Source organism: Emydura macquarii, unplaced genomic scaffold (assembly GCF_026122565.2).
Source record: "Emydura macquarii macquarii isolate MOO-44397 ecotype Brisbane River unplaced genomic scaffold, CSIRO-AGI_Emac_v2 contig_3220, whole genome shotgun sequence".
Taxonomy (NCBI): Eukaryota; Metazoa; Chordata; order Testudines; family Chelidae; genus Emydura; species Emydura macquarii.
Genome location: NW_027133357.1, coordinates 6434418 through 6458112, shown reverse-complemented (window position 1 = coordinate 6458112; position 23695 = coordinate 6434418). Strand labels below are relative to the sequence as shown.

At 41.3% G+C, this 23695-nt stretch overlaps 1 protein-coding gene across 1 annotated transcript in view; it reads right to left on the bottom strand.

Moving 5' to 3' along the window:
* Nucleotides 1–15422: 15422 nt before the first annotated feature.
* Nucleotides 15423–23695, bottom strand: part of NUDT3 (nudix hydrolase 3) — a 35840-nt gene continuing 27567 nt past the window's right edge. Inside the window, exons 3-5 of the mRNA XM_067531781.1 lie at nucleotides 19360–19404; nucleotides 18657–18741; nucleotides 15423–17974 (exon numbers count right to left, since the gene is read on the bottom strand). Of these exons, the coding sequence (XP_067387882.1) occupies nucleotides 17796–17974; nucleotides 18657–18741; nucleotides 19360–19404 (309 nt within the window). The 3' untranslated portion in view covers nucleotides 15423–17795. The remainder of the gene's footprint in view (nucleotides 17975–18656; nucleotides 18742–19359; nucleotides 19405–23695) is intronic.

Genomic DNA, 23695 nt, shown 5'->3' with positions numbered 1-23695 from the left:
AACTCTCAGCAAAGACACAGGGCTTGCAACATGCCCTGAAACATGCTACACCCTGACCTTAATGACCCACAAAGGGGAGCGTTACAGGCTTGGTCTCCTAGGGCACGCCCTAGGGCCATGACAGGGCTCTGCAGTCTGCACTCACCCCGACTGGTTTGTAGTATCTAGGAGGTCGACAGCCCAAGTTAGGTTGTGGGAGACTCAACCCTCCCTCCAGCTGAGTCTCCGGGCATCCACCCCTTCTGGGCCTACCAGCACAAATGGACACATGGGTGTGACAGGCCTCTCGCCCTGCAGAGCGCCTGTGGTGGGCTGGAGCCCAACTCAGCTCCCCCAAGAGAGTTGCTACCAATAGCCGCAAAGTAATGGTCCAGCACTGGCTCTCCTTCAAAGGGAGCCCAGACCAGCAGTGGCTGCCAGAGCTCCTGACTTCCACAAGGCCCTCTCCAGGAGCGGATTATCTGCTCTCCGCTCAGGTCTGCCAGCATCTGAGCTGGACTTCTCCCTTTCACATCCTCCCTCCCCGCCCGACAAAAGTGGGGGGGCACAGCTGTTTGAGCCCAGAGCGGTTGAATGGCCCTCGCCTCACTGGCATAGGGGTTTGTACACCCCATCACAGTGTGCAACTTCCACAAAGGGGCACGGGTTGGCCTCACCCAAGAAAGCCCTGATCTAGCCACTTGCTCCCAGCCACGTGCACACAGGTAGGGGGAGAATTAAAAAAAGAATCTGGTAAATTCACAGAGGGCAGGTCCATCAATGGCTATTAGCCAAGATGGTCAGGGATGCAACTCCATGCTCTGGGTGTCCCTAAACCTCCGACTGCCAGAAGCCGGGATGGGACAGCAGGGGACGGATCACTTGAAATTGCCCTATTCTGTTCATTCCCTTTGAAACATCTGGCACTGGTCACTGACAGAGACCGGATACTGGGCTATATGGACTACTGGTCTGACCCAGTATGGCCGTTCTTAAGTTATATGTGGCTGACTCAGGGCTTGTTTACAAGACACTCTGGGAAGTTCAGACAAATCAGCTAAAGATGTGAAGTTCACGTGTGTAAGCTAAAGCATGTTAACCAAACTCTCATTCAGGAGTAAAGTGGTCTTAGCTACCAGCTTAGCTACAGCAAACTAAGGCCACTTTACACTTGAATGAGAGCCCTTTAACTTCACTCCTTTAGCTGATTTAACTTTCCTGAGTGTCACCTGTAGATGAGCCCTCAGATAACCAGCTTCCAGGCCATTCAGGTTTTGAAATATTACAGGGAATTGGGGCCATATGAGAGCCTAGATACTCAAAGAGTTTTGAGGCTATTTAAAATTAAATGCACCCAGCCTAGTAATCGCTGGAAGGACAGGTAAAGGAATACAAGAACTGGTGAGCCAGCATCACCCTAAACTAAAGGAATCAGATACATTTTTGGCTTCAGTGAGAAGATAATGTGGCTGCCTTTCCGCACATGCAGTTCAAGTGTTTTTTACATTTGGCATTTAAAGCCTTGATTAACACAGGACCAACCTACCTGATGGATGTCCCCACTCAGCAGTGGAGCGTGACATGGCTGAAATTGCTTCTTGTCCCACGGCATAAGCTTGGGCAAGGGACCGCAGCTCTGGAACACTCCTCCTTTCAGTATTTCCCAGTGTGTCTGAGACATCCTTCCAGGCAAGCCCTAATGTTGTGTTCCCGCTTGAGCCGGCACAATCCAGCATTGGGTTGTGTAACTCTGCTGTGGTGGGAGCTTGCTCGCTCCTGCCTTCTGCCCAAGTCACCTTCTTTATGATCCTATGGGCCAGCTCCTCAGCAGCTGGAAAGTGGCATAGCTCCAGTGGCACTACACTGATTTACACCTGTGGAGAACCTGCTCTGCTACCTTTAAAGTTACATAGTTTTGTTGGGCTCTGCAGCCATTAGGCATGTGTGGATATGAAGTCCCTGTAACTAGCTCCTCACCCTTATGCCTGCTAACTAGCTCACCGTGGAGGAAGGGGTGAGGATTTTGCTATAACATGCTAAAGGCGGATGTTCAGCTTTCCATATGGTGCACGTTTCCACTGCGCTCTGCTAGAAGGGAGATAGTGCATGTGAACCCGTAGTCCGCTGGGGGATGAAGATTGCCGCACAAGGGAGGCTACTAACTTTTCAGAAGGGTGCGGGATTGCCTTCCCCACCTCTCCTGACTACAGCCTACAAAAGATATTCAATGCCCCCAAAATCGTCATTCGAGCAGAGTTCAACATCACCCAGCAATGCCTCGTGCGTGCAGACTGTAGCCAAGAATAAAAGATATGACGTATGTTTAGGATAGAGAGGGGAAGCATAAGTATTGATTACTGTTCTAACCCAGGGCATACAGGCCCGAGGCCTGTAAGATACTTAGCTTAGCCACACGAGCCCTTGGGGCTGCAACATGTTAGTATGACTAGTTGTCCAGAAGATAACCTTGCAGCAGTAAATGGTAAAATTACCATGGCGAGCAGGGCAAGATGCACAGGGAGACGCCAGGATTACCACCACAGGCGGTGGTGGTGATGAGGCAGGGGAAAAGGGCTGTCACTCCAGCGTCCACCAGCAGCAGATGTGCATGATACCAGTCACAGGGCTCAAGACTCCGCACTGTCCGTTATTGCATTTCAGTGTTTGTGGACTTCTTCATGGGCTTAGTGGGTTTGTTAATAAAGGGACGTGATAAATTGCAATGCTTTCTCATGTGCTTCTCAAGTCCCTTATTCTAATGATACTGACAACATTCCTGAGGCTGTAGCCGACAGCAGACCAAACCTTTATTGACTACTGTATTCTAAGAGATTAAATCAATATTAATTAATTCATCAATAAGGCTTCAAGATCCCAGTTCGGGGGGGGGCCCATAGAGAGGGCCTCTCCAAAACAGAGCCTCTTCTAAACCAGTTATATGACTCGGCACATTTCCCAAAACTGTGAAGCCGTCTTGACAGAAGCGGATAGTGCAACATGCCTAAAGATCATACTCAGATTTCTGCCAAGGACAGGGCTTGAACTTACATTGCAGAGCTCAGTTTAATGGCCACAGCCCGCCCCTGAGCCAACACAGTACTGTGAGAACAGGCTGCCTGTGACCCCTTGTTTCAACAGAGCCTCTCTGCACGTGCACATTTCATTTGGTTTGACACTAGCTACTTTCCTAACCTAACTGAATAACTCCTCCCTCTCCGAGGGGTGACTGGTGCTGTGCACGGGCTGAGATCTCAAGCGACTCAAGAGTTTGGGGAGAATCAGAGCCAGAGTTTGAGCCTCAGGTATGGGCAAAGAATATCAGAAGAACTTTAGATTTTGTAAGGCGCTGGATTTGCAGGGAGCTGTATCTAGCGGACACCTTGCTTGAATGACTCAAATCTTGGACTACTAACAGTGTCTAGCACCCCATGGAGGCACAGCAAACATCAAGACCAACTAAGGAAGCATGCAGCTGTTAGACCATGTAGAAGAGCGCAACTTTAAACAAAGCCATGATCAGCCTTCACTATATACAATGTTCTGTATATCTCACACACACAATGTAATTGCGGCACACACACGTGAACAATCCCTGGGTTACTGATAGCTGATGTTTGGAAAGCACAGTGAGATAGTGCAACTCCAAGCAGTATCTTTGGGGAACATATTGTAAAGTCTGAATGCTTTCCGTATCACTGTGGGCCAAAGACTGCATGTAGCACTGGTGGGAGAGAGACCACAACTCGGCCAGGAACTAAGAACGGGAGGGGGGGGAAGGAGGGAATTAAGGTGAGTCAGTCAGGTTGCAAACCCCTCCACAGAGCCTTAAAAAGGCTTCTGTATACTGGGTCAAACTGGGTTTTCTAGAGACCAACAGACAAAGAAAGGGCTTTGGCTATAAAAAGGCTGGGTTTAAACTGGTTCAGGACCTTCCTTCTGATCCAGCAAATGGACAAGGCTTTCTGTTTAAGGGTGGTCCCCAGCCCTTGCGGAAGTGCTGCAAAGACTTTAGCCTACAAGGATATTAAGACTCCTGCTGGGTTTAAATCTGTCTATTGTTTTCGTGTTTTCTCTGTAATTATTTTACCTTAAAAATAAATGAGCTTGCTCAGAAGGAACTGGGTGGTAACTTGTGCCTAGCCCTTGGAGAGAAAGCAACCACAGGGCACTGGGCTTTAGGCAGCTTGGCTTGCTGGGGATATCACAGCATAAGATAGGGAGCTGGGCAGCCTTAAATCCCCAGACAGAAGGGAGTGGGATACGGGTCCCTTCCCAGCGATAGGTAATGGCTCAAGGCCTGACTATCCACTCCTGGGATGCAATTACCCCTTAACTATGAAACGTGCTTGTGGAGATCTTCTGCTAAAAGGCACTATGCAAGTACAATGGTGCCAAAGTGCCATCATGCTATTGGTGTTTGGAATATTAGGCAGGCAGGGTTTTTCTTCTATCTGCTCATCAGGAATAGCTACAACCTGAGATAGGGAATGTAATACCTGCACTCTAGGAAAGCAGGGCTACCCGAAAGGAGACTGCCCTACCCTTCCCTTTTTCCCATGCCTAGAGCGATACAGTTACACGTGGAGTATGCAGTCACACTTACACTCACACTCTTGTCCCTAAGCTAGTTCTCCTTCAAGCCTTGCCTCTAAATGTTTTCTCTCTCTTTTCCATCAGGTTTGAAATCATCAGCCTTGTAAAGCTTTTTGCCATCCTCTTCCTAGTTACAGCATCATCAAATGGAAAAAAATTAAAACAATTAATGAATGCAATAGCACAGGATAAATTTAACCTACTTTGCCAAGCAAGAAGTACTACTACAAGTGGTGCAATGGTTATTTATATCCAGCCAAATTCAGTAGTTGGCATAAGTCAGTGAAATACATCTCTCTGGTGTAACACGTGTAATCTCCCACTGAAGGGTGCTTTGTCACCAGAAAATGTACACTGTTCAGATGGAGTTCCTTTTTCCCAAAAAGATTGCTTTGAAATCATCTCTAAAACTTTGGAGTGAGTTTTAAGATCAATTTAACTCTTAACTTTAGTGAAGTCTGTAGATAAGAAGCTGTAACACCACCTGTTAAAGGAAGGTAGCTGGATTACCCACACCCCCAACACTGGATGAGTGTGAGGGAAGGAAAACAACTGGTAACACTGACACCGCTATACGGAGCTTCTGAGCCAGCTTTCTATTTTAGAGGAAGATGGAATTTGGATCAGCAAGCAACTTCTTGTCTAGAAAAGGTGATTGGTTTATTTACAGTGAGGCATGAAGCCAGGCGGTCTCAGGCTCTGAGATCTTGTAAATTAAGCAGGCTCAGGTATAAGTCAGTAGATAGAGAGGATCTCCAGCAATAACTAAGTGGAGTGCAAAGATCTGTACTAGTGATTCAGCAGATGGCACTCTTCTCTCTGGGTCAATGCGGACCCAATGGCACGGCATGATTTTGTAAGTAGACAGTGGGTTGCTGGAATTCCTATATTTCAGATGAGACCTAAATAAAATTGAGGTCCTAACCACTTCTGATCATAGATTCAAGTTGATCCCATAAAAGATATTACCTCACCTACCTTGTCCCTATTACAGACTGTGGCTTTTTTTTTTTTTTTTTAAATAAGTAATTTGGGGTGGGGAGTTTGGCCCCAATGCCCAAATTCAGTTCCAGTTTGTATAATACACTCAGTGTAGTAGTTTTCCCAGCAGTTTAGACTGCATAAAATATTCTTCGTTTCCTGCCCCATTCAAGGGTTGCTTTTCACTATTAAACAATTGCCATATCCACAATGAGAGGAGATTGCAGTTCTGTAATAAGTGAAGTCAAACCACAATTGGAGAGATCTTTATTGTTTCTTTCACATGACTACTCCTTCACCTCAGCCCGATTAGCTGATGCTTAATGGTTAGTTCCAGGTATTGGAAAAGAAGCAAGTGTAAAGAGTCTTACAGGCATTACGTACCAGCAACATGGTTTGCTTTTTAAAATGGAGCTTGCAAGCATGTGATTTGTGTTGCAAAAGGGATCACCATCAACCTGAACCATCACACTTCTCCTCTGGCCATTTTGTTACTTGACAAAAATCATTTCAGCAGAAGAGAGAGAGAAGATTTTTCAAGTGTTTACTTTGTGTATTTATTAGCAAGTTACTTGACTCACTGATGTTTGGTAGCATCTCATGTGCCACTCTAGAAGGAGATCATTTCCATGCTCTTTCCACTCACCAACAAAAAGACTCGCAAAAAGATATTTTGCACCATGCCTAGCACAATGGGGGAGGGGGGGCGTATGTGCTATTGCAATACCAATACACCACCAACAGCAAATCGAAAACCAAAGAGGCAAGAGGGCAAGCATCTGCACAGAAAGAAAAAGGAGGAGAGTGAAGCTGAGCATGTGGTGGTGTTGCTTTTTGGACCACCTAACTGATCCTAAACATAAGCAGAGGAGCAGGAAGACACTCTTCTATTTTAGGATATACCATTCACAAAGGGGCTTTAGTCAGGGCTTGTCTACACAGGAAAGTTGACTGGAAAAGCTTGTGCAGAAGAGCTTCCCATGTAGACACTCTTATTCCATTATAACAGTGCCTTTTCCAGTTTAGCATAATCTACTTCCAAAGTTGGAGTTAAGCTACATCAGAAAAAAGCACTCCTACTGGAATAAGAGTGTTTATGTGGGGAACTATTCCTCAATAGCTATTGCACAATAAATTCACACCCTACCTAATTCCAGAATAGCTTTGTCATGCAGACAAGCCCTTAGTTAATGTGAAGGCTTCAAGATGGCAGTGTCACTTAAATTTAGCATCCTTCTCCTGATTGTTGATTTACCTGGCAGATTCAGAGGCAACATGTTCCTTCAAGCACATTGTTCTTTTTCATCCTCCCCGTAACATGTTTCAAGTTCAGAGTTTCAGGGAACAACATTAGGAAGAATAAATACCACACAATAAGCATAGTTGTGTGTGAAATACTGGTGCATTTATTGGTTGGCACTAGATTACAACCTACACTTGTCAAAACTTGAGTTCTCCCATTTTTAAAAGACAGTGGTGCCCTCCCTCCCCCTTCACACAACTCAAATTGAGAGAGATCTTTTTAAAAGAGAAAGTAACTGCACTCTCAGAAGCAAGGGGCCAGATCATCCTCTGGTGTCAATCACTGTAGCTCCTTGGACTTCAGTGAAGCTGTGCTGCTTTACATCAGCTAAGGATCTGGTTCAATTTATAAATGGATTTCTTTTAAATGTGAGAATTTCATAGTGGTACCACAGCTGAACCTGGAGCAAAACCCTCTGTGCCTTGTCTCTGAAAATACTGAAGGATGAAAATTCAAAATTATCCCGCTGTCTACTGAACCTGCTCAGCCCACAGCGAACAGGAACAAAAGAGTGTGCATCTGAATTATTCACAGGCTTAAACTAAGATCTGGCCCTCAAAGAAAAACATGTTTTCCATTCAACAAATTATATCTTGAACAAAACAAGAGAGATCACAAATGAGAGAATCCAAGACAAGGGAACACAAGCGAATAAAACAGAGACCTCTGCAGAAATACTAGATTTCTGAAGTGTCCTCACAATTCTCTTATTTTTAAGAACCATTTTGATTTCAGAGAAGATTACAGAAAGAAGTGTCAAGTTTACCCCAAGACCAGAGAAACGCACAAATGGTAAGGAGCCATTCTGTAGAGGGCAAAAAAGCATAAGGGAGTTAGATACACACATCCCATTGAAATTCACAGAACTGGGGACTTAACTCCCTTCAGCTCCTTTGAAAATCCCAGTCTTAGTTTTAATTCTGACAAACTGGCTTGCTTAGAAGAGGGAAAACTGATGGAACAAATTAATCTGACAATTCCATTTGAAAATTGAAGTACTGGTCAGCAGAAGCACAACAGCCAACATTGATTTTTCCAGTCAAGAACATTCACTCCTAGCACTAGTAGGAAAACTTGGAGTCTTATAATATATAGAGCATTACCAATCTCACAGACACGATTAGAGTTTTTGTACTCTGTCCGCCCAGTTCTGTACATCCCAAGTGACTTAACAATATCTCTACTACATCCAGCTCCCAGAAAGACAGCTTCTCTTGGCAGTTTCAGCTTGTTTTGCCAATTGCAGAAGTAACCAGCAGAAGAGGTAACAAAGTCCTGTCCTTGGACATAAAGATAAGTTCATATGTACCATCTTAGATAGAGCCACACAGAGAAACAAGTTAAGAAATATAACTGATGTTTGTAGAGTCATAATGACTAACAGTTTGACTGTAGAGATATCCAGATTAGGTAAGGAATGATAGCAAAGTCCAAGACACTTGTGCTCATCAGACTTACTGAAGTCAAACTTGTGCTGTTCTATTATAAAGGGTCCCTACCTATAGTTTTTTTTATACCTATTCAGAAAGGATTTTGATCAGACCTGGGATTCTGTTCTCTGTGCTGGGGTACACATTTCAGATTTTGCTTATATTGTGTTTTTGCAACAAGAATAGGCAGAGCATGCATGGTGGCATGCCTGCAAATTTTTGGCTTTTTACAAAAGCCAAAGCATGCTATTACATACAGGTAGCTTAGAAAATGCACATGGAATCCGCAGATCAATTTCAGAGGAAATGCAATCATGTCTAAAGTACAGCTCCAAAACTCTCACTTTCCCAGGAGACTTAATCAGCTAAATTCACAAAAAGAGAGTCTTTTCACACAAGTGAAAAACACCCTAACAAATGCCACTTAAATCCAGTTAAAATGTTTCCGCCCGGCCCTACTCCTCTTCCTTGATTAGGTAAAGGTATGATGACACTACAGCCAACATATCAGTGTACATTTATATATTTCTGTCAGAGGATCGGAAAGCTCTCTACAAAGATGGATGAGTTTTGAAACCCATTTTACAGGTGGGGAAATGGGGGAACCCGTGAGGTCTTCTTTGCAGTGCAGATATAAGATGACAGAAGACAGCATACTTAAACTAAAAGACTAGGTTCACAATAGCATGACATAGAAAGGACACTAATCTGTTCTAACTTTCTCTCTTTAATTGACACAAGTTGTGTGCAAGGGGGATTTAGGCTGTAACTTGCTCACTAGTTTAATTCTAAAATAGCTCTCCAGTTCCTGAAATGCCAACATTTACTTCCCCTTCTAATCCAAACAAAGAAGCCCTGCAGAAAAGAGCATTTCCATCTCTTTTCAACATTTGATTTGGGATTTTAAAGTCACTGATGACAGCAATCATTGAGGCTCCCATCCCCTGTATGGACGGTAAACCTAACAGATCCATCTCATGAAAATAACTATTTCCTAAGTCCTATTTGTATTAGGAAATCGATTTGGAGTCTCCTTGAATCAGTGCTGAACAAATTTACCTGCTACTGTGATTTGCAGCACACTTACAGAAAGCTCAACTGAGATGAGGGGAAAGGCGCCCACCACGCTTTCTGTAATGGAAATGGAAACAATTTTGCCCTCTGCCTCTGTACCTTAGCCTACATATGCTGCTTTTCAGCACTAGTTCAGGACTACCAGCTGCTATCGGTTTTCAACAATGGGTCAGTTTCATGGTGTAGATGGGGCCAGAAGGACCAACAGACTCCAAGCAACCATCTCTCTCCTCAGCCACCTGCCCCAGCACTGCTTTTAATCATCAGCCATGACTTCCACTCAAGGAAAAGTGAAAAACAAATGTAGCACTTGCAAAACTATATATAGATCACCCTTCTGAGCAAGAGATGGTCTTTACAGACATAAAAACAATGCATTTAAAACCGCTGTTTTAAAAGAAGAAACTGAGACGACTGTGTTAGTGCAAAAGATGGGGTAACATGTTCTTTAATAATTAAGGAAACTAAAAGCGCTTCTGTTTAATCTCTGTCCAGCATGTATCAAAACATAACTGACTTTGCACTTTTATATCAAGTTCAAAGCACTTCACAAAAAGTGAGCAAATACTCTTAAATTTTGCAAAAGGGGAAACTGCGACAGAAAGAAGTTCAGTGACTTGCCCAAAGTCACTGAGAGTCAGTGGTGGAATTGGAAATAGAAATCAGGCTTACTTGGGACTCCAGAACTAAGCTTTAATGACTAAACACTACCCCCCACATTGCATGATTTAAAAGATGACACTAAGATTAACAGGGGAATGCCAACAGCTTTTGCTCTCTCTTAGGTGAAGTTTGGTTTACAGTTTGCTCAAGTGTTTTCTGGATCAGGAGAAACCCTGGTAAGGTAATGTAACCTTCCTCCATACAACAACTGAAGCTGACAAGCTCTCACTAATATTTTAGTTGAATTCCCTCTCTTCCCCTAACATCTCCCATCTCCTCCCTCTCTCCCTTCATGGCAACAGTCCTCATCACTGAGAGCTGGTTGCAATGCTCTCTCAGCAGGTCGAATTGGAGCAGATTCCCACACTAGCCTCCTCTGACCTAGAAACCAAAGATCTTGACCTTCAAAACCCACCATAGCAGCACTGTGCTACTCCAGCACTGGCCCACTGTAGCAGTTTCATCCTTTAGCACAGCTGTCACAGAGGGCTCACTCAAACTCAGTATCTGCTTTTACTGCACCCATGTTACAATTACAGTCACAACCCACATAAGATAGAGAAACCAATTCCTCCTCATAAAAAGGAAAGCAAATCCCAAAGCGCTCATTTTGACAGAAGCGAAAAGCAAACACAAGTTTCCATCTGGCTATAAAATGCACGACCGTCCAGCTGCAAAGAACTACATGGACCTCAGTCAGGACTTTCCCCAAATAAAACCACAGATCTAGATATCCAATAGTTTCACATATTACAAGAGCATACATGGACCAACCTCTCTAGGCCAGAAGTGGCATATTAGCAATGTTTTCTATGAAGAATTTATGCTATTTTGTAGCCTAATCTCTAAACGTTTTATTTCTCAGATCTTCATCTACTATCCTTAGAGATGCCAAAAAAAAAAAAAAAAAAAAATTTCAATATCACGACTGAGGTTTTATTTTCTCATCTGCGCCAAACAGTAATGTTAAAAGGGGCTGTCAAATCAGCAATATCGCTTCATTCGATCAGACATTTCTATCCCCTCTCACTAGATTTAAACTAATTGGTTAATGCAGTTCATCACGAATATTAACCCAACTGCAATGCTGTCTAGTGGTATAAACCTTCAAGCAGCTCCAGATATACCTTCCTTTTATAGGAGATGATCACAGATTCATGCCAACTATGATGTCTAATTTCAAGAGAAACATCTTCTATAGCAGGGGTGGCCAAACTCTGGCTCGTGAGCCGCATGTGGCTCCTTTACAGTTAAAGTGCAGCTCATGGCACCACCTATGCCCCTCACCCCCCCCCCCCACCAGACTAGGGTGGGGAGCTCAGTTTGTGCCCTGCGGCAAGGTGGTGAGGCTAGAGGATTCTGCCCAGCGGGGAGGCGTGTTTCGGGGGGGTGGAGGGGGCAGTAAGTTTGGCCACCCTGTTCTATAGTTTCACCTTGGGATTTTACAGTTGTGAAGTTATGCTGAGATTGAGTACTTCAGCTAAATTAAGAATTCAATCTTACTTATGAGAGCATAAGTCCCATCATTGCAACTCATGAATAAGGGCTTTGCGTAAGGGGGAGGAGAGGGAGAGATCAGGCCTTCAGCATTCAGACCTCTCTCTAGTGCATGTGGCACGAGCATCTTTCAGGATCCCAACCCCTCCACACACATGAATTGTTACAATATCAGCCCCAATCAGTCTTATAACTTAATTCAAGTAAGGCATTTTGAATCTATTCCTTAAACTTATTTGCTCCAGTTTTTTACTTTACAAAGTAGAATTTAACCAAGTCAATGTTTTGCCACACAATACACTTAGAGATACGTACACCAAACTCACATTTCCTAAAAAGTTCATCTGAGACTGAAGAAAGCAGTAAGGGTATTATAATCTCGGAGGCAGTATTTTGGGCTTCAGTTGCTAGATGGTATGTAATGCAACAAGAACAGGAATAAAATTGTTCTTCCAGTGATGGTAGCAAGCCATGAGTCTAAAACCAAAAAAATCCATCTTTATGGGGAGATCAGAAGATACTTCACTTTATTTCTGGCAGCACTGCGGCTCCCAGTTTGCAGGAACATTATCAGACCAAAAAATCCCTTAATCCTCCTCCTGGTGTCTCCAAGGAAAGCATACTACCTGCCGGGGCTTGAGATACCTAAGATCTCCAGTTTCATCATAACACGTCTTCCATAGGTGCTTACTAATATGCTTATGTAGAGTAATTTACATAGGGCACTTCTAATCCAAATGCAGATCATTTTAACAAATTTAAAATCCCTCCCAAAAATGTTTTTGTGGGAGGGAGCAGACAAAAGAGGAGAGAAAACCATTAAATCTGCACCAGAAGCTTCAATGAGTACAGTTACACTTCCTTTAATCTGGTAGATAGATTTCCCTTCCCCTCCACATTTTAACCTTTAGAAGAATTAGTGTCTTGAGTAACTGATTTTCCAGCAGCTCAGTAATTATTAGTCTATTATCCTGATGCACAAATACCTGCTAGTTTCAAGAAGACAATCACAACAGCCAAATCAAACTAAAGCTTGCACCTAGGAAAAAACTGCCTGAAGGAAAGAAAGCATCAGTATTCTGGCATTATTCTTGCTAGGCAAAAACTGTACTAATGTCTGAATTCCAAGTCTAATTATTCATTAGAATATCTATATCCGTCCCTCAAAGATACTTCCCCCCGCCCCACACTGTCACACAGGAGACCCAAGTGCGGATATGCTTGCTCCTCAGGCCACCAACAGTGCAGTCTGTTGTATAGCTCAGTGATGGCACGGCTGAACTATGAAGTTCCACAGTCCACATGAAACCGCTAACAGGCATAGGGACTTCAGAATCCCCACTGAGCATAGATGGTCATGCTGAAAAGGCTATACTCAGAACTAAAATTTTGGCTCAAAAACCTTTATGTTCAGGTTTCAGGAGACAAGAGAGCCTAATGAGGCTAACCCTCATGAAGTCAACTGTTCACACAGAAGATACTTTCTTACAGAAAGGCCTGAGCACAGAATACTACCCCTCCAGTGGAAAGCTGGTCTATAGCTCACCACTTGTTTTTATCCCTGACTGAAGAACAGTGTAACCTCAGGACAGTTATGCTTGACAGACGGCGAAAGCCAAGCGGGTAGTGAGAGTATGGCTGCATGTTTCTTTTTAAAATCAATTACCCCCATAAAACATTTAGTATTTTACCATTAACAGTAACTTCATTGCTATTGCCACACACAATTTCCTTGAGTTTTGACTAGTAGACGAGCTCTAACTTCCCATGTGCTTCAGTGGTTGATTTTCAGGAGGCTTTTAAAACAGGTTTACTGGCAGATGTGGGAACCATTTACTCTTTTACCCTGATTTAAAAAAAACCCCACCAAAACATTTAGGCAACTGTTTTCTCTAGGGATCACATTCTAAATCTGCACTGTGTCAGGTTTGAAATAACCAGGAGTGCTACTGAGATGAGAGAGTACAATGGCACTGGCTGACAAATTTATTTCAGAAGTAAACATGACCAAGTACAATATATTTTTGGGGTTGGAGATGGGGGGAAGACAAGATGAGAGGTTGCTAGCCATACTTAAAGTGGCAATACTAGATCAATGGGGGGAAATTAAAATTATGGCTAAGAGTATAAGAGTATGTGGGGAGAATAACGAGAATGCCCTGTACTTTTAAAAAAAAAAAAAAATCATGAGGAAAAGATTCAAGCTAATCACTTTATGCAGAATGATGCAGTTTTGTTTACTGCTAAGATGGACTTTTTTCTTTTTAAAAAGCCCTAGCATGGGTTAACCCAAAGTTAAAACCCAAAAAGATTTACAATAACTATTTCCAAAGACTCCAAGTTACTATATTTAGTTTACTCAGAGACTTTCTAAATGGTGATACCTAAGCACAAAAGTAATGCCATAGAAATCACTGTTCCACTGTACCACAGGGTTTAAGAAATAATTCCAAGAGCTTGAAGCATACTTCCTCCTTCCAAAAGGGGCTATTCGCTACTGACGCCTCTTCTACACTGTTGACCTTCTAGCTGCCACTAGCATTTTAAGCACCATGTCAGCTAAAGCTACTCTGAGCAAGGTTAAGTGACATGGAGCCAGATTTTCAAAAGGTATTTAGGTACCAAAAGACAGAGATAGGCACCTCCTGGGATTTTTCACAATCTTGCCCACAGTGTTAAAACGTAGGTGAGCAGCCTGCAACCCATCTACACTAGGGCTTCCAAATTTGCTAACTCTGGTGGAGCTGAATCAGCATTTGTGACACTGGGAAATGTTCGCCAAGTTTCCCTAATGTAGACAAGGCCTATGTCTCCAAGCCCATGCTCCCTCATCATTGACCTCCGACCTTGAGCCCTACTATAGGGTGCAAAAAGGAAACCATTATTTCAGGATCTCAGTATCCAGCAATTTCTCCTGCTTCCTCCCCTGTAAGTAGTCTCGCCTCCCAGTACCCCGGTGAGTATCCCCTCCTTATATAAGCATGGAATAAAGGTGCAGCTGGCAAAAACATTGGGGAAAAATGATCAGGTTAATGAATTTATGCTACCACACCAAGGTTGGCACTGAATGCCAGGGCTTTGATTCTCATTAGAACCCTGGGTTCAGAGGTGCTGAAGAAAACCTAATACTAGCAACTCCCAAGCTGGGCCCTACACACAATAATGAACCCCTGGTGTCTATGAGAAGTGGAAAATTCTGATACAAAGCACCAAAGTGAACATACCAAAACCTTCATAGTTGTGGCTGGAACTTTGCAGACTTCCCAGATTGCTACAACCTCAAAAGATTTTTGAAACCAAATCTAGACATTTCTCCTCCCCTATTCTGGTGTGAGGGCACCCAAGATCATAGTGGCTATTATCCAATGCTGAACAAGAAGGAACTACGTGGCAGGACGTATCTACACCAAACAGTTAAACCAGCACCTGCCCTGGCTAAGCAAGGGTCTGACACACATCCTAGCTCTAAATTTATGGTCAGTCAATACACACTTTTTTTGTGGGAGTAACCATTTCCACCCTTGCTAACATGTTCAGGAGCACCAGTCTTAGCTATTCTGGAAGTCCTAGTCTAGTTTGGAAGCCATTTCTGCACTGGGTCAATTACTCTTGCTTTGAAGTGATTTAATTGACATCAGGCTGACAACAGCTGCCAGAGCCCCATCTTAAAATCTTCATGTCTTTGCATATAAAAGGAAGCTCACTGTCAATCCCAAATCAACGTAGTGTCATTTTAGATAAGATTACTTATGCTGAAATACCACACAGCTATATGAATTGTTAAAGAACCTCAGACAATTGGGAAGATGCGAACTCAAGGTAGTGTTAAGGGAGAAAAATGTAAGTAAGTCAGGAACAAGGCTTGTTTTAAGTACACAGCTGTTGAATAAAGACCACTTCCACCCAGGAGCTCAATCTTCTATTTCCAGTTAATAAGGCATAACACCAGCCATTCAATGTAACTGCATTAACAGCATCAATTCATCCCACATTAAAATACTTTCTTGGCACAATTTATTTTTTTGACCCAAACAAAGAAGCCACTAGCAAGTCATTAACAATATTCTACCCGAAAGTGTCAGTTTAACAGCCCTATAAAAACATTTTTAGATTTAAGGAAACAAAAATGTGCATGCTATTGATATTAAAACTGCAGTTACCCTTTCAGGAGTACCAGCTTCTTTCTTGCAAAGCATTTGTAATGTATAAGTCTATACAAGATGGACAAAAACTCAACTGAAGGCAGTAGACAGCTGTGTTGTTAGGTGCCGCTTACGGCTTGGAAAGAGCAGATTCTTTTACTTTCTTGTCCATTTCTGGATATGCTATTCAAGCCCTTTTTAGAGTTATGTTCAGGCTAATCAACAAAGACTTAGAAAGGACTGTACATTTGTTTCTAAGTTGAAGGGAACAGAACTGGTGTAATTTAGGCTGAATTCCAGATGCTCAGTTTCAAACTACTTCTTGAATAATGCCTCTCAGCCTTTTCTTGTGTATCTTTTCAGGTCGGCGATCACTGGCACTGCTTTTAGCCTTGCTATCCCATACTGATGAAAGTAGGGAGAACAAGTAAAGGACCGGAATAGGATCTCAAATTGAACTGCTATTTGCCAAAGTAGCAAAAATACCAATTCCCATTACCCCAGCTCCATGGATACTTTAATAGAATTTTATATTGGAAGTGCTAAATGGGAAGAATGCTCTTGAAAAGTATGAGTATTTATTAGAATAATTTCTGTTAAATAAAAAGGAAGAGTACTGCAGCTTTAATTTCACATCTTGGCTATGCTCTGACAAAGGAGAAGTTACCAGATGCAGCAACTAGCTCCTGTCCCAAGCCAGGGATTAACTAATTCCCCTCCCAAACTTTTCCCTACGCCACCCCGCTCCCAGCCCCAACCCTTTCCATTTTATTTCCCAACTAGACAACACAGTTGGCAAATCAAAACAGCATGAAACTTACATCAATTTAAAAAAAAACAAAAAAACAACAAAACATGAGGTGTCCCAGTGCATCAGGGTAACTATCCTATTAAATGGTGTACTTCTCCACACTAGCATTTCTGCTTGGGAGCCAGCTGTACCTTTGTCAAAGATGACGAGAGTTTAAACATTCTGAGCATGCGCTGTGGTACAATTATAAGTGCTGCTGCGCCACATACAAGAGAGATTCAACACCTGAATTTTTTCCCCCCAAGACTTCTTTTCAGGGATACGACAGGATCATCCCCCACAGGTTCGTGCAATGACACTCAGTAAATACAATCCAATGCTTTAGCACAAATTACAATATCCAGTTCAGCACGGTGTAAGGCATGTGGACAAGAAGAGACATCAGCAATATGCAGCAAGATGGGAAAGAATTCCAAAACAGCAGGGCAGCAATGGTGCTTGAAGCTCCAGTTGGTTAGAGTTTAACCCCACTTTGAATCCCTGATTCCTACCAGTGAGGCCAAAATTCAGTTTCTATCATGTTTCTGAGGTTGTTTGCTTTTGGCTAGGTGGTGAAGACCAATTCCTTGTGTTGCATTCTAATATAAAAGCAGAAATGTTGGCTGACGCTATAGGAGAAGGAACTGAGCACCAGGGATGTCTGCAGGTAATAAAACTCTGCCCACATTTTAAAATGTCACTGCACTAAATTTGGGAGGCTTATGGTGGGCTAAATTGGCCCAGCCACTAGCACGATCACAAAAAGTTTTAGATTTAAAAAAACAAGGCAAATTGATTAATTATGAAACCCTCTTTTTAGAAGTAGCCCAGGTTTTAAAAAATTCCCACAAAATTAAAAAGTTAGTTCCTCCATCTAAAAAAATAGTTTATACATACGCGCTGAAAGTGACCTCCACAGGTCTGAACAGCACCTTACAGTACAGACTAAGATTTTAAGAACTGATCTCACATTTGCAGTCTTTAATTAAAAAAGAAAGATGTCTGGCTATGGATAGGATGACACATATGGGAACACTTCAGAACACAAGGCAGAGGCGAAACAAGCAGCGTCGCTCTCCAGGCCATGGTAGCGGTGTAAAAGGAAAGGAGCACTTCATGCACAAAATGTATTTTACAAAATACATATTAAAAAAAAAAAAAAAAGCAAAAAACCCACCTTGCACTAAACTGCAACTCTTAACACTTGCTTTGCCACAGGCTGCTGCCCATGCTTTGTTCAAGAGAGGAGGCATGTGAAGAGTGGGGGGAGGGGAGGGAGAAGGAGGGGAAATCGACGTTTCAGTCTATTTTCCAAAATCTCTCTTTTACTGGGATGTCTTCAGTCATCTGATGTCAGACACAGAGCTCTCATTAGAGTCAGAGTACGTCGCGGTCAGGACAGGAGTGCCGTTGTTTGCCAAACAGCCTTGTGTCAAGGTTTCAAAGTATGAGGCCTGCACTGGTTTGTGGTACTGCAGAACTTTTACAGCATCTTCTATCTTAAACCATTCCCTTTTCCTTCCTGTAGGTAGAGGAATACATTAGTAAAAGCAGCAAGACGACTAAAGACAGGCATTTATCCATTCCGTGAAGTTTTTGCTGTCGACTAGCACTGTCAGTGCCAGATGTGATTAAAGTGCAACAATGAAGTGGGTTTCATCATCTAACAATTTTCTCTTTTTAAATGAAATGCTCCTGAAAAGGAGGAAGTGATGGTACTCTCTGGAACCTGGCTTAGCATAAGGAAGTGCTTCATCCCCAGAGCATCTCAATCTGTATGTACAGCATTCGTCTCTTTGAACTGGGACCTCTCCTGAGGAGAGCCTACAAGATGAGCCTAATTACATGTGGGTTTTTAAGCGTATTGACAAACATCCTGCGGTAATTATATTGATAATCTAATTTTCATTTGGGAATCTGATAAGGATTTAAATGCACAGCTTTCAGGAATGAGTGGTCAAACAGAAGTGCAAGAATTAGACAAAACACAAGTCCCTAACTAAACCCACTGAGCTGCCTCTTAAAGGGTCATGGAGGGAAGGAAGAATCAACGTGATCACATTTTTGCTTTCAAAAGAACAAGCTAACACAATTCAACAATTCTAACAATCACTTACATTAAGGGTGGGCAGTTGGCATGTTTCTGTCTGGGAGAGGGGTGGAAGGACATACATCAGTAAGGCTAATAGGCAAGAAGATCTTACCAATATTGACAGAGTCCTCCCAGTCTTCCAACACTTCTGTGACGATAAGTACATAAACATATGTTCTGTGTTTCCTGTCACGATTCTGAAAGGCAAAATGAACAGGATGATGGCTCAGATGTTAAGGAGACAACACCTAAATAAAATTCTAAACCCTTCTTTTTGGTGAGGGTGGAGGGAAAAACTTTAAAGCAGCTTCGAGAAGTTGGCACAATGCAAGCCTTTCTTGTAGTGACTTTATTTGGTCTACAGAACTACAATCAGCAGTCTCCCATTTCAAGATCCAGAAAATTGTTCAGAAAGGGTTAGTGTGTATAAAAATCAAAGGAATACAAGAAGTGGCATTAGGATGAAGTAAAAGATCATAATCCACACCAATAAGCCCAACACTATTCAATGAAGTCTTTCTCTTAGCCACTGGTGAATAGTGTTATTTAATAAGAGGTCTGATTTTGATTGCTGCTATCACCATTCACTCCAACTCAAGTGGAAACTGAGCACTCAGCACTCCTACAAAAACAAAAACAAAACAAACAAACAAACAAAAACCAGGTCTTTTATTTAAAAAAGGTGCTTTTTCTCCAAACCTGGCCATCTAGTTTGGCCAACATGCATTCTGTCTCAAGCTTGGAAAGAAGTTTCACTAAAATGACATTTTTGCAGCAAGACTTTACAACCTGAACAGATATTTTAATAAACTTACCTCAAAAATTCCTACTAATCTTCCTAATGTCCCTTTCACTCCAGCCTACAGAAAATACAAACAAAAGAATAAGGTTCATTGTTTTTAAACTACAGCTCAGCTTATTTCCAGTTTAACTGCAATGCTTGTAAAAACAGGAAGCAAATGTTGCAAGCAGACAATTCAAATGAAAATAACACAATCATGAGAGAGAGGATGTAATTGTAGCACAAGCCCCAAAAGCCTTAGATCCATTTTAGAGAGAAAATCAGTTTGACATCGCTTATCGAGATACTCTCAATGATCCAACAGCTCCTATATAGGGAATTGAATTGAATGACAAGCTCATCAAAGTTTGAGCCTAGATAAAACTTGCATAGTGGTTTAGTAATTGTGGGTAGTTTTTTGGGGGAAGGAAGGGTTGTTTTGAGGGGTTTTTGTTTGTTTGTTTTTTGCAGTGATCCCATCTCACGGAAACATCTTAAGAAATGCACAGTACACTGTGTATAAAATACCCATTTATACCACAAAATGAAGCAGTGCCACATCTCGCAGTAATCCAACAGCGTCATGTTATACATTCAAACAGCATGCTAACTAGGAAAAGGCAAATATTTGATAAAATACTAATCTGAATTCTCTTACTAGAGGAGAATATTTCTACTGCCTCAAGAATGGCAATGCCACTTTTAACATGCTAAGAAATGTATACAGGTTCAAGAGTTTTAATTAAAAGAAAGATATTGGACACGAAGTACATGGGAAAATGATGTATTTTTAATAAAAGGATGTCTGACTCAGTTTCCCCACTCATTTTTGTATTATTACCCACTGGTGTGCAGCAGTTAATTTGTTTCCTGAAGATGAGCAATGGCATGACTGCCTGTTGGTAGAATGGTCTATCAACAACTATCAATATGACTAAAGCGGCCTTGGAGCTACAAAGGAAGACTACTGACTGGACCACTAATTTATTTACACCTTGCTCTCCCCCAGAACCCAAGTGTAAAGGAAGAAATGCTAATAAATTGAATACAGGACATTTGTATTCCGTGAAAAATAATTCTTCTCAGTCTTCGGACTGACACATCCAAACTGACTGCATGCATAGTAGTAGGTGGTCAATAGGAGCAAGAAGCATCCTGCCTTTACCGTAAGTTCATATGTTGTCTCAAAGTTACACCAATTTGTAGTCCAAGTTCATAGACTTGAATATAGAACTGGAACACTACAGCACAATTCAAATAATTAGAACTGCCTAACATTTAGGCAGCTTGCAGTCTTAAAGTGCACCCACAGCCGCTCTCACAGGTTATTATTGTTAGTGAACACGAACACCCCTATTCACCTCAAGACACAAGTACAATTACAGTAGTGTGTTAGATAATTATGCAATGTTCAGAAAAATTAGCTGCAGGTCTTACTCTTGGACACGCAGCCACTGAGGTCACAAACTCTGGATACTTCTGAAATAGTCTCAGACAGGTAAACTTGTTTGTAAGCAGTAAAATACATATGTTTTTAAAAGAGCACAAAAATGAAAAAACAAACATTTCTTTCAGTTCCCTGATGCATCTTGTTCTTGAGGTCAAAAACAAAGCCACATCATCATGGAAGTTTCTTTCCTGTTGCAGTCAGTCTAGTTCCAGAACAGACCAGTGCTCTAGCATTTCCATACAATCGCATTTCCAAAACATTTACTACTCCACCTACTCCTCTCTGCTATTTCTATAATCAGTTATATCATATCATATATCATATTTTGCAGTCTTTTCCATTACTTCCTTTATTTTGGATGAGACAAATCTTGCAGTTAATAGATGCTTATTCCTGCCCCTCAACAGGAAGTACAGAATGCTTCTTAATTAGTTTAAAAGTCACCTTTTGACTTAACAAGATGAGCTGTGAACAGTGGATTTGGGGAAAGTTACACCTGCTCTCTCAGTGAATTTGCATTTTATCCACTGGTGATGGGTTAACTCCAGAGAACACCAAAACAGCTCACTTCACAAGTGCAGAAAACCAGTGTGTATCAGTTACACAGCATAAATATGCTGCATGCCACTAAGAACGGCATTCAACCACCTTGATCTCTAAGCTAAGTTTATTTGTGTTTGCTCCTCTGAACTAAAGCTTTCCTTCTACATTTGCCTCCTTATTACACTATGTTGGGAGCATTTCTAGTGGGCTGAAGCCACAAACCACTAATATTGTTCTAAGATCACTCTTTTTAGCCAAATGTCAATAACTCACTACAGATGCAGAGAGAATTGTCTATGTGATCAACCTTTTAGTAGCTTTTTTTTAATAAAAGGAAAAAGGTTGAAGATCTCCAAGATCAGCAGGCTTGGGTTTCAAAGCTGAAAATAAGTTTGTGTCAGCAGCAATACCACCTGTTCTAGCGACAGCTTTCATTTCCTTGCATCTGAGCTGAAGAAAATGTGGGTTGGAATTTCAGTTATTTTACTTTGCTCTGCTTGGGTTCAAAGGCAGAGTCTACAATAGCAAACCTTAGGATGAGAAACCTCAGGTAAAATCACTTGAATCCTATCTACAATACAGCTTCCGTCACACATATTCATGATGAATTGGTTTGTTGCTTTAGACAACAGCCAAACTTGTCTTTATGGGTTTGCTGGGCAAAATGTTTGGTTTACTGTTTCGTTTATCCACATTGTTGGGGATGCAAGTCTCTGGACTTAATTCTCTGCTGTCTTAGAACTACCATAGTAGGGTGGACAATCACATTTTTAAATAAAAAAATTGGACATGTATTTAAATTGGATTTTTTATTTAAATTAAGTAAATTTTAAATACATCTTTAAAATTAAGTTTTAAATTATGTCAACCTATTATAAAGCCTAGCCTTTCTATAATAATGTATTAAAATAATTTAAATTAAATGAAAAAATATTCAAGCAGCATGTGTTTGCTGCCGACACTTTGAAAAAGAAATCAAACCAATGAACTGGTCGATGGTTAAGCACTTGGAACCAGTTTGTTGGTGGTAAGCCAACTTTTGACAGCAGTAGCCTTTTCTGCAGGTGCTGAGAAAATATTTTCTTCATTTCAGTTTATTCAACTAGTTCAGTTCAATGACTAGCTCAAAGTTGAGAAATTGACTGAATACAACTGATTGAGAGAATGAGGGCCTTCAGAATTTTAGAACTGGTAGATGTGATGACCAGAAACAATATTTCTTTAAATTCCCTACATACAGATACGTCCTTTAATAGATCAGTTCAGTTCTAAATGCAAAACACATTTTGATAAACTCACTTTTTCTCTGTACCATTTAAAGTAGTTTTATATAACTTATAATTTTAAACTGTTTTGCGTATTTTAAATTGAATTCCAATTTCCATCTAAATGCAGCTTGATACAAACTGAATAAAAAATCAAACTTTCTCTAATAAATAAACGCGCCGTTCACCATTTTCTATCAAAAATATAAAAATAATCTAAATAAATGTATGTTATGCTATATAAATGCTCAAATAAGTATATAGATATATCCTCTTGGTTAGCAAAAAGTAGTACCAAATGATATTAACCAATGAGAATCAACTTCTCTTTATGAAAATAACTAAAAAGTACAAATGCAAAACAAAATTAAAATTGATAATTTAAACCATTATTAAAACTGGCCAATCCATCCTGTACTGTAGTCTGACACTTGTGCGAGATATATGTAAAATGTTACCACCAATGTGAGTGGAGATTTCAGATAAGTGATTTTTGCACTCACTTTACTCAGGTATAAATGACTACACAAGGCATAAGTGTTTGTGCACAGTATTACCAATTCCAGCAAATGATTAAACACTGTGAAACATCTTATCTATTCATACATGGCCTTTGCAATAGCACTTTAGAAAAGATTAGTTTTCCCACGTCAATGCTGAAAGGTATAGTTATTGTATATATTTGGACCAATGTTAAAACATTAAACACTAAGCCTGTTTTGTTTGTATTAAAAACCTAGAATTACTCTATGTTTACAAAATACTGTATTTAAGAAGAGGAGTACTGCCCAGCAGATAAAAGGCTAAGAGCTGGGACTCTTGAATTCCAATACTGCCATAGACTCACTGTATGAGTGCAGACGAGGCACAGCCTCTCTGGACTGCATTTTTTCATGTGTGAAAGAAGAAGAATACTTAACTACTTTACAGGTATAATGCAAGACTGCATGTTTACTAAAAACACTGAGTTTGGCAGACAAAGATACTTTATGAGTGTAAAGTTATTGTCTGGGTTTTTTAAGTGAGCAGAAAAAACAAGCAACTTTTTTGACTCACTGTAGTAAGTTTAGCATTTGAGATCTATTTTCTAACAGTCTTCATTGAGTGCTTGC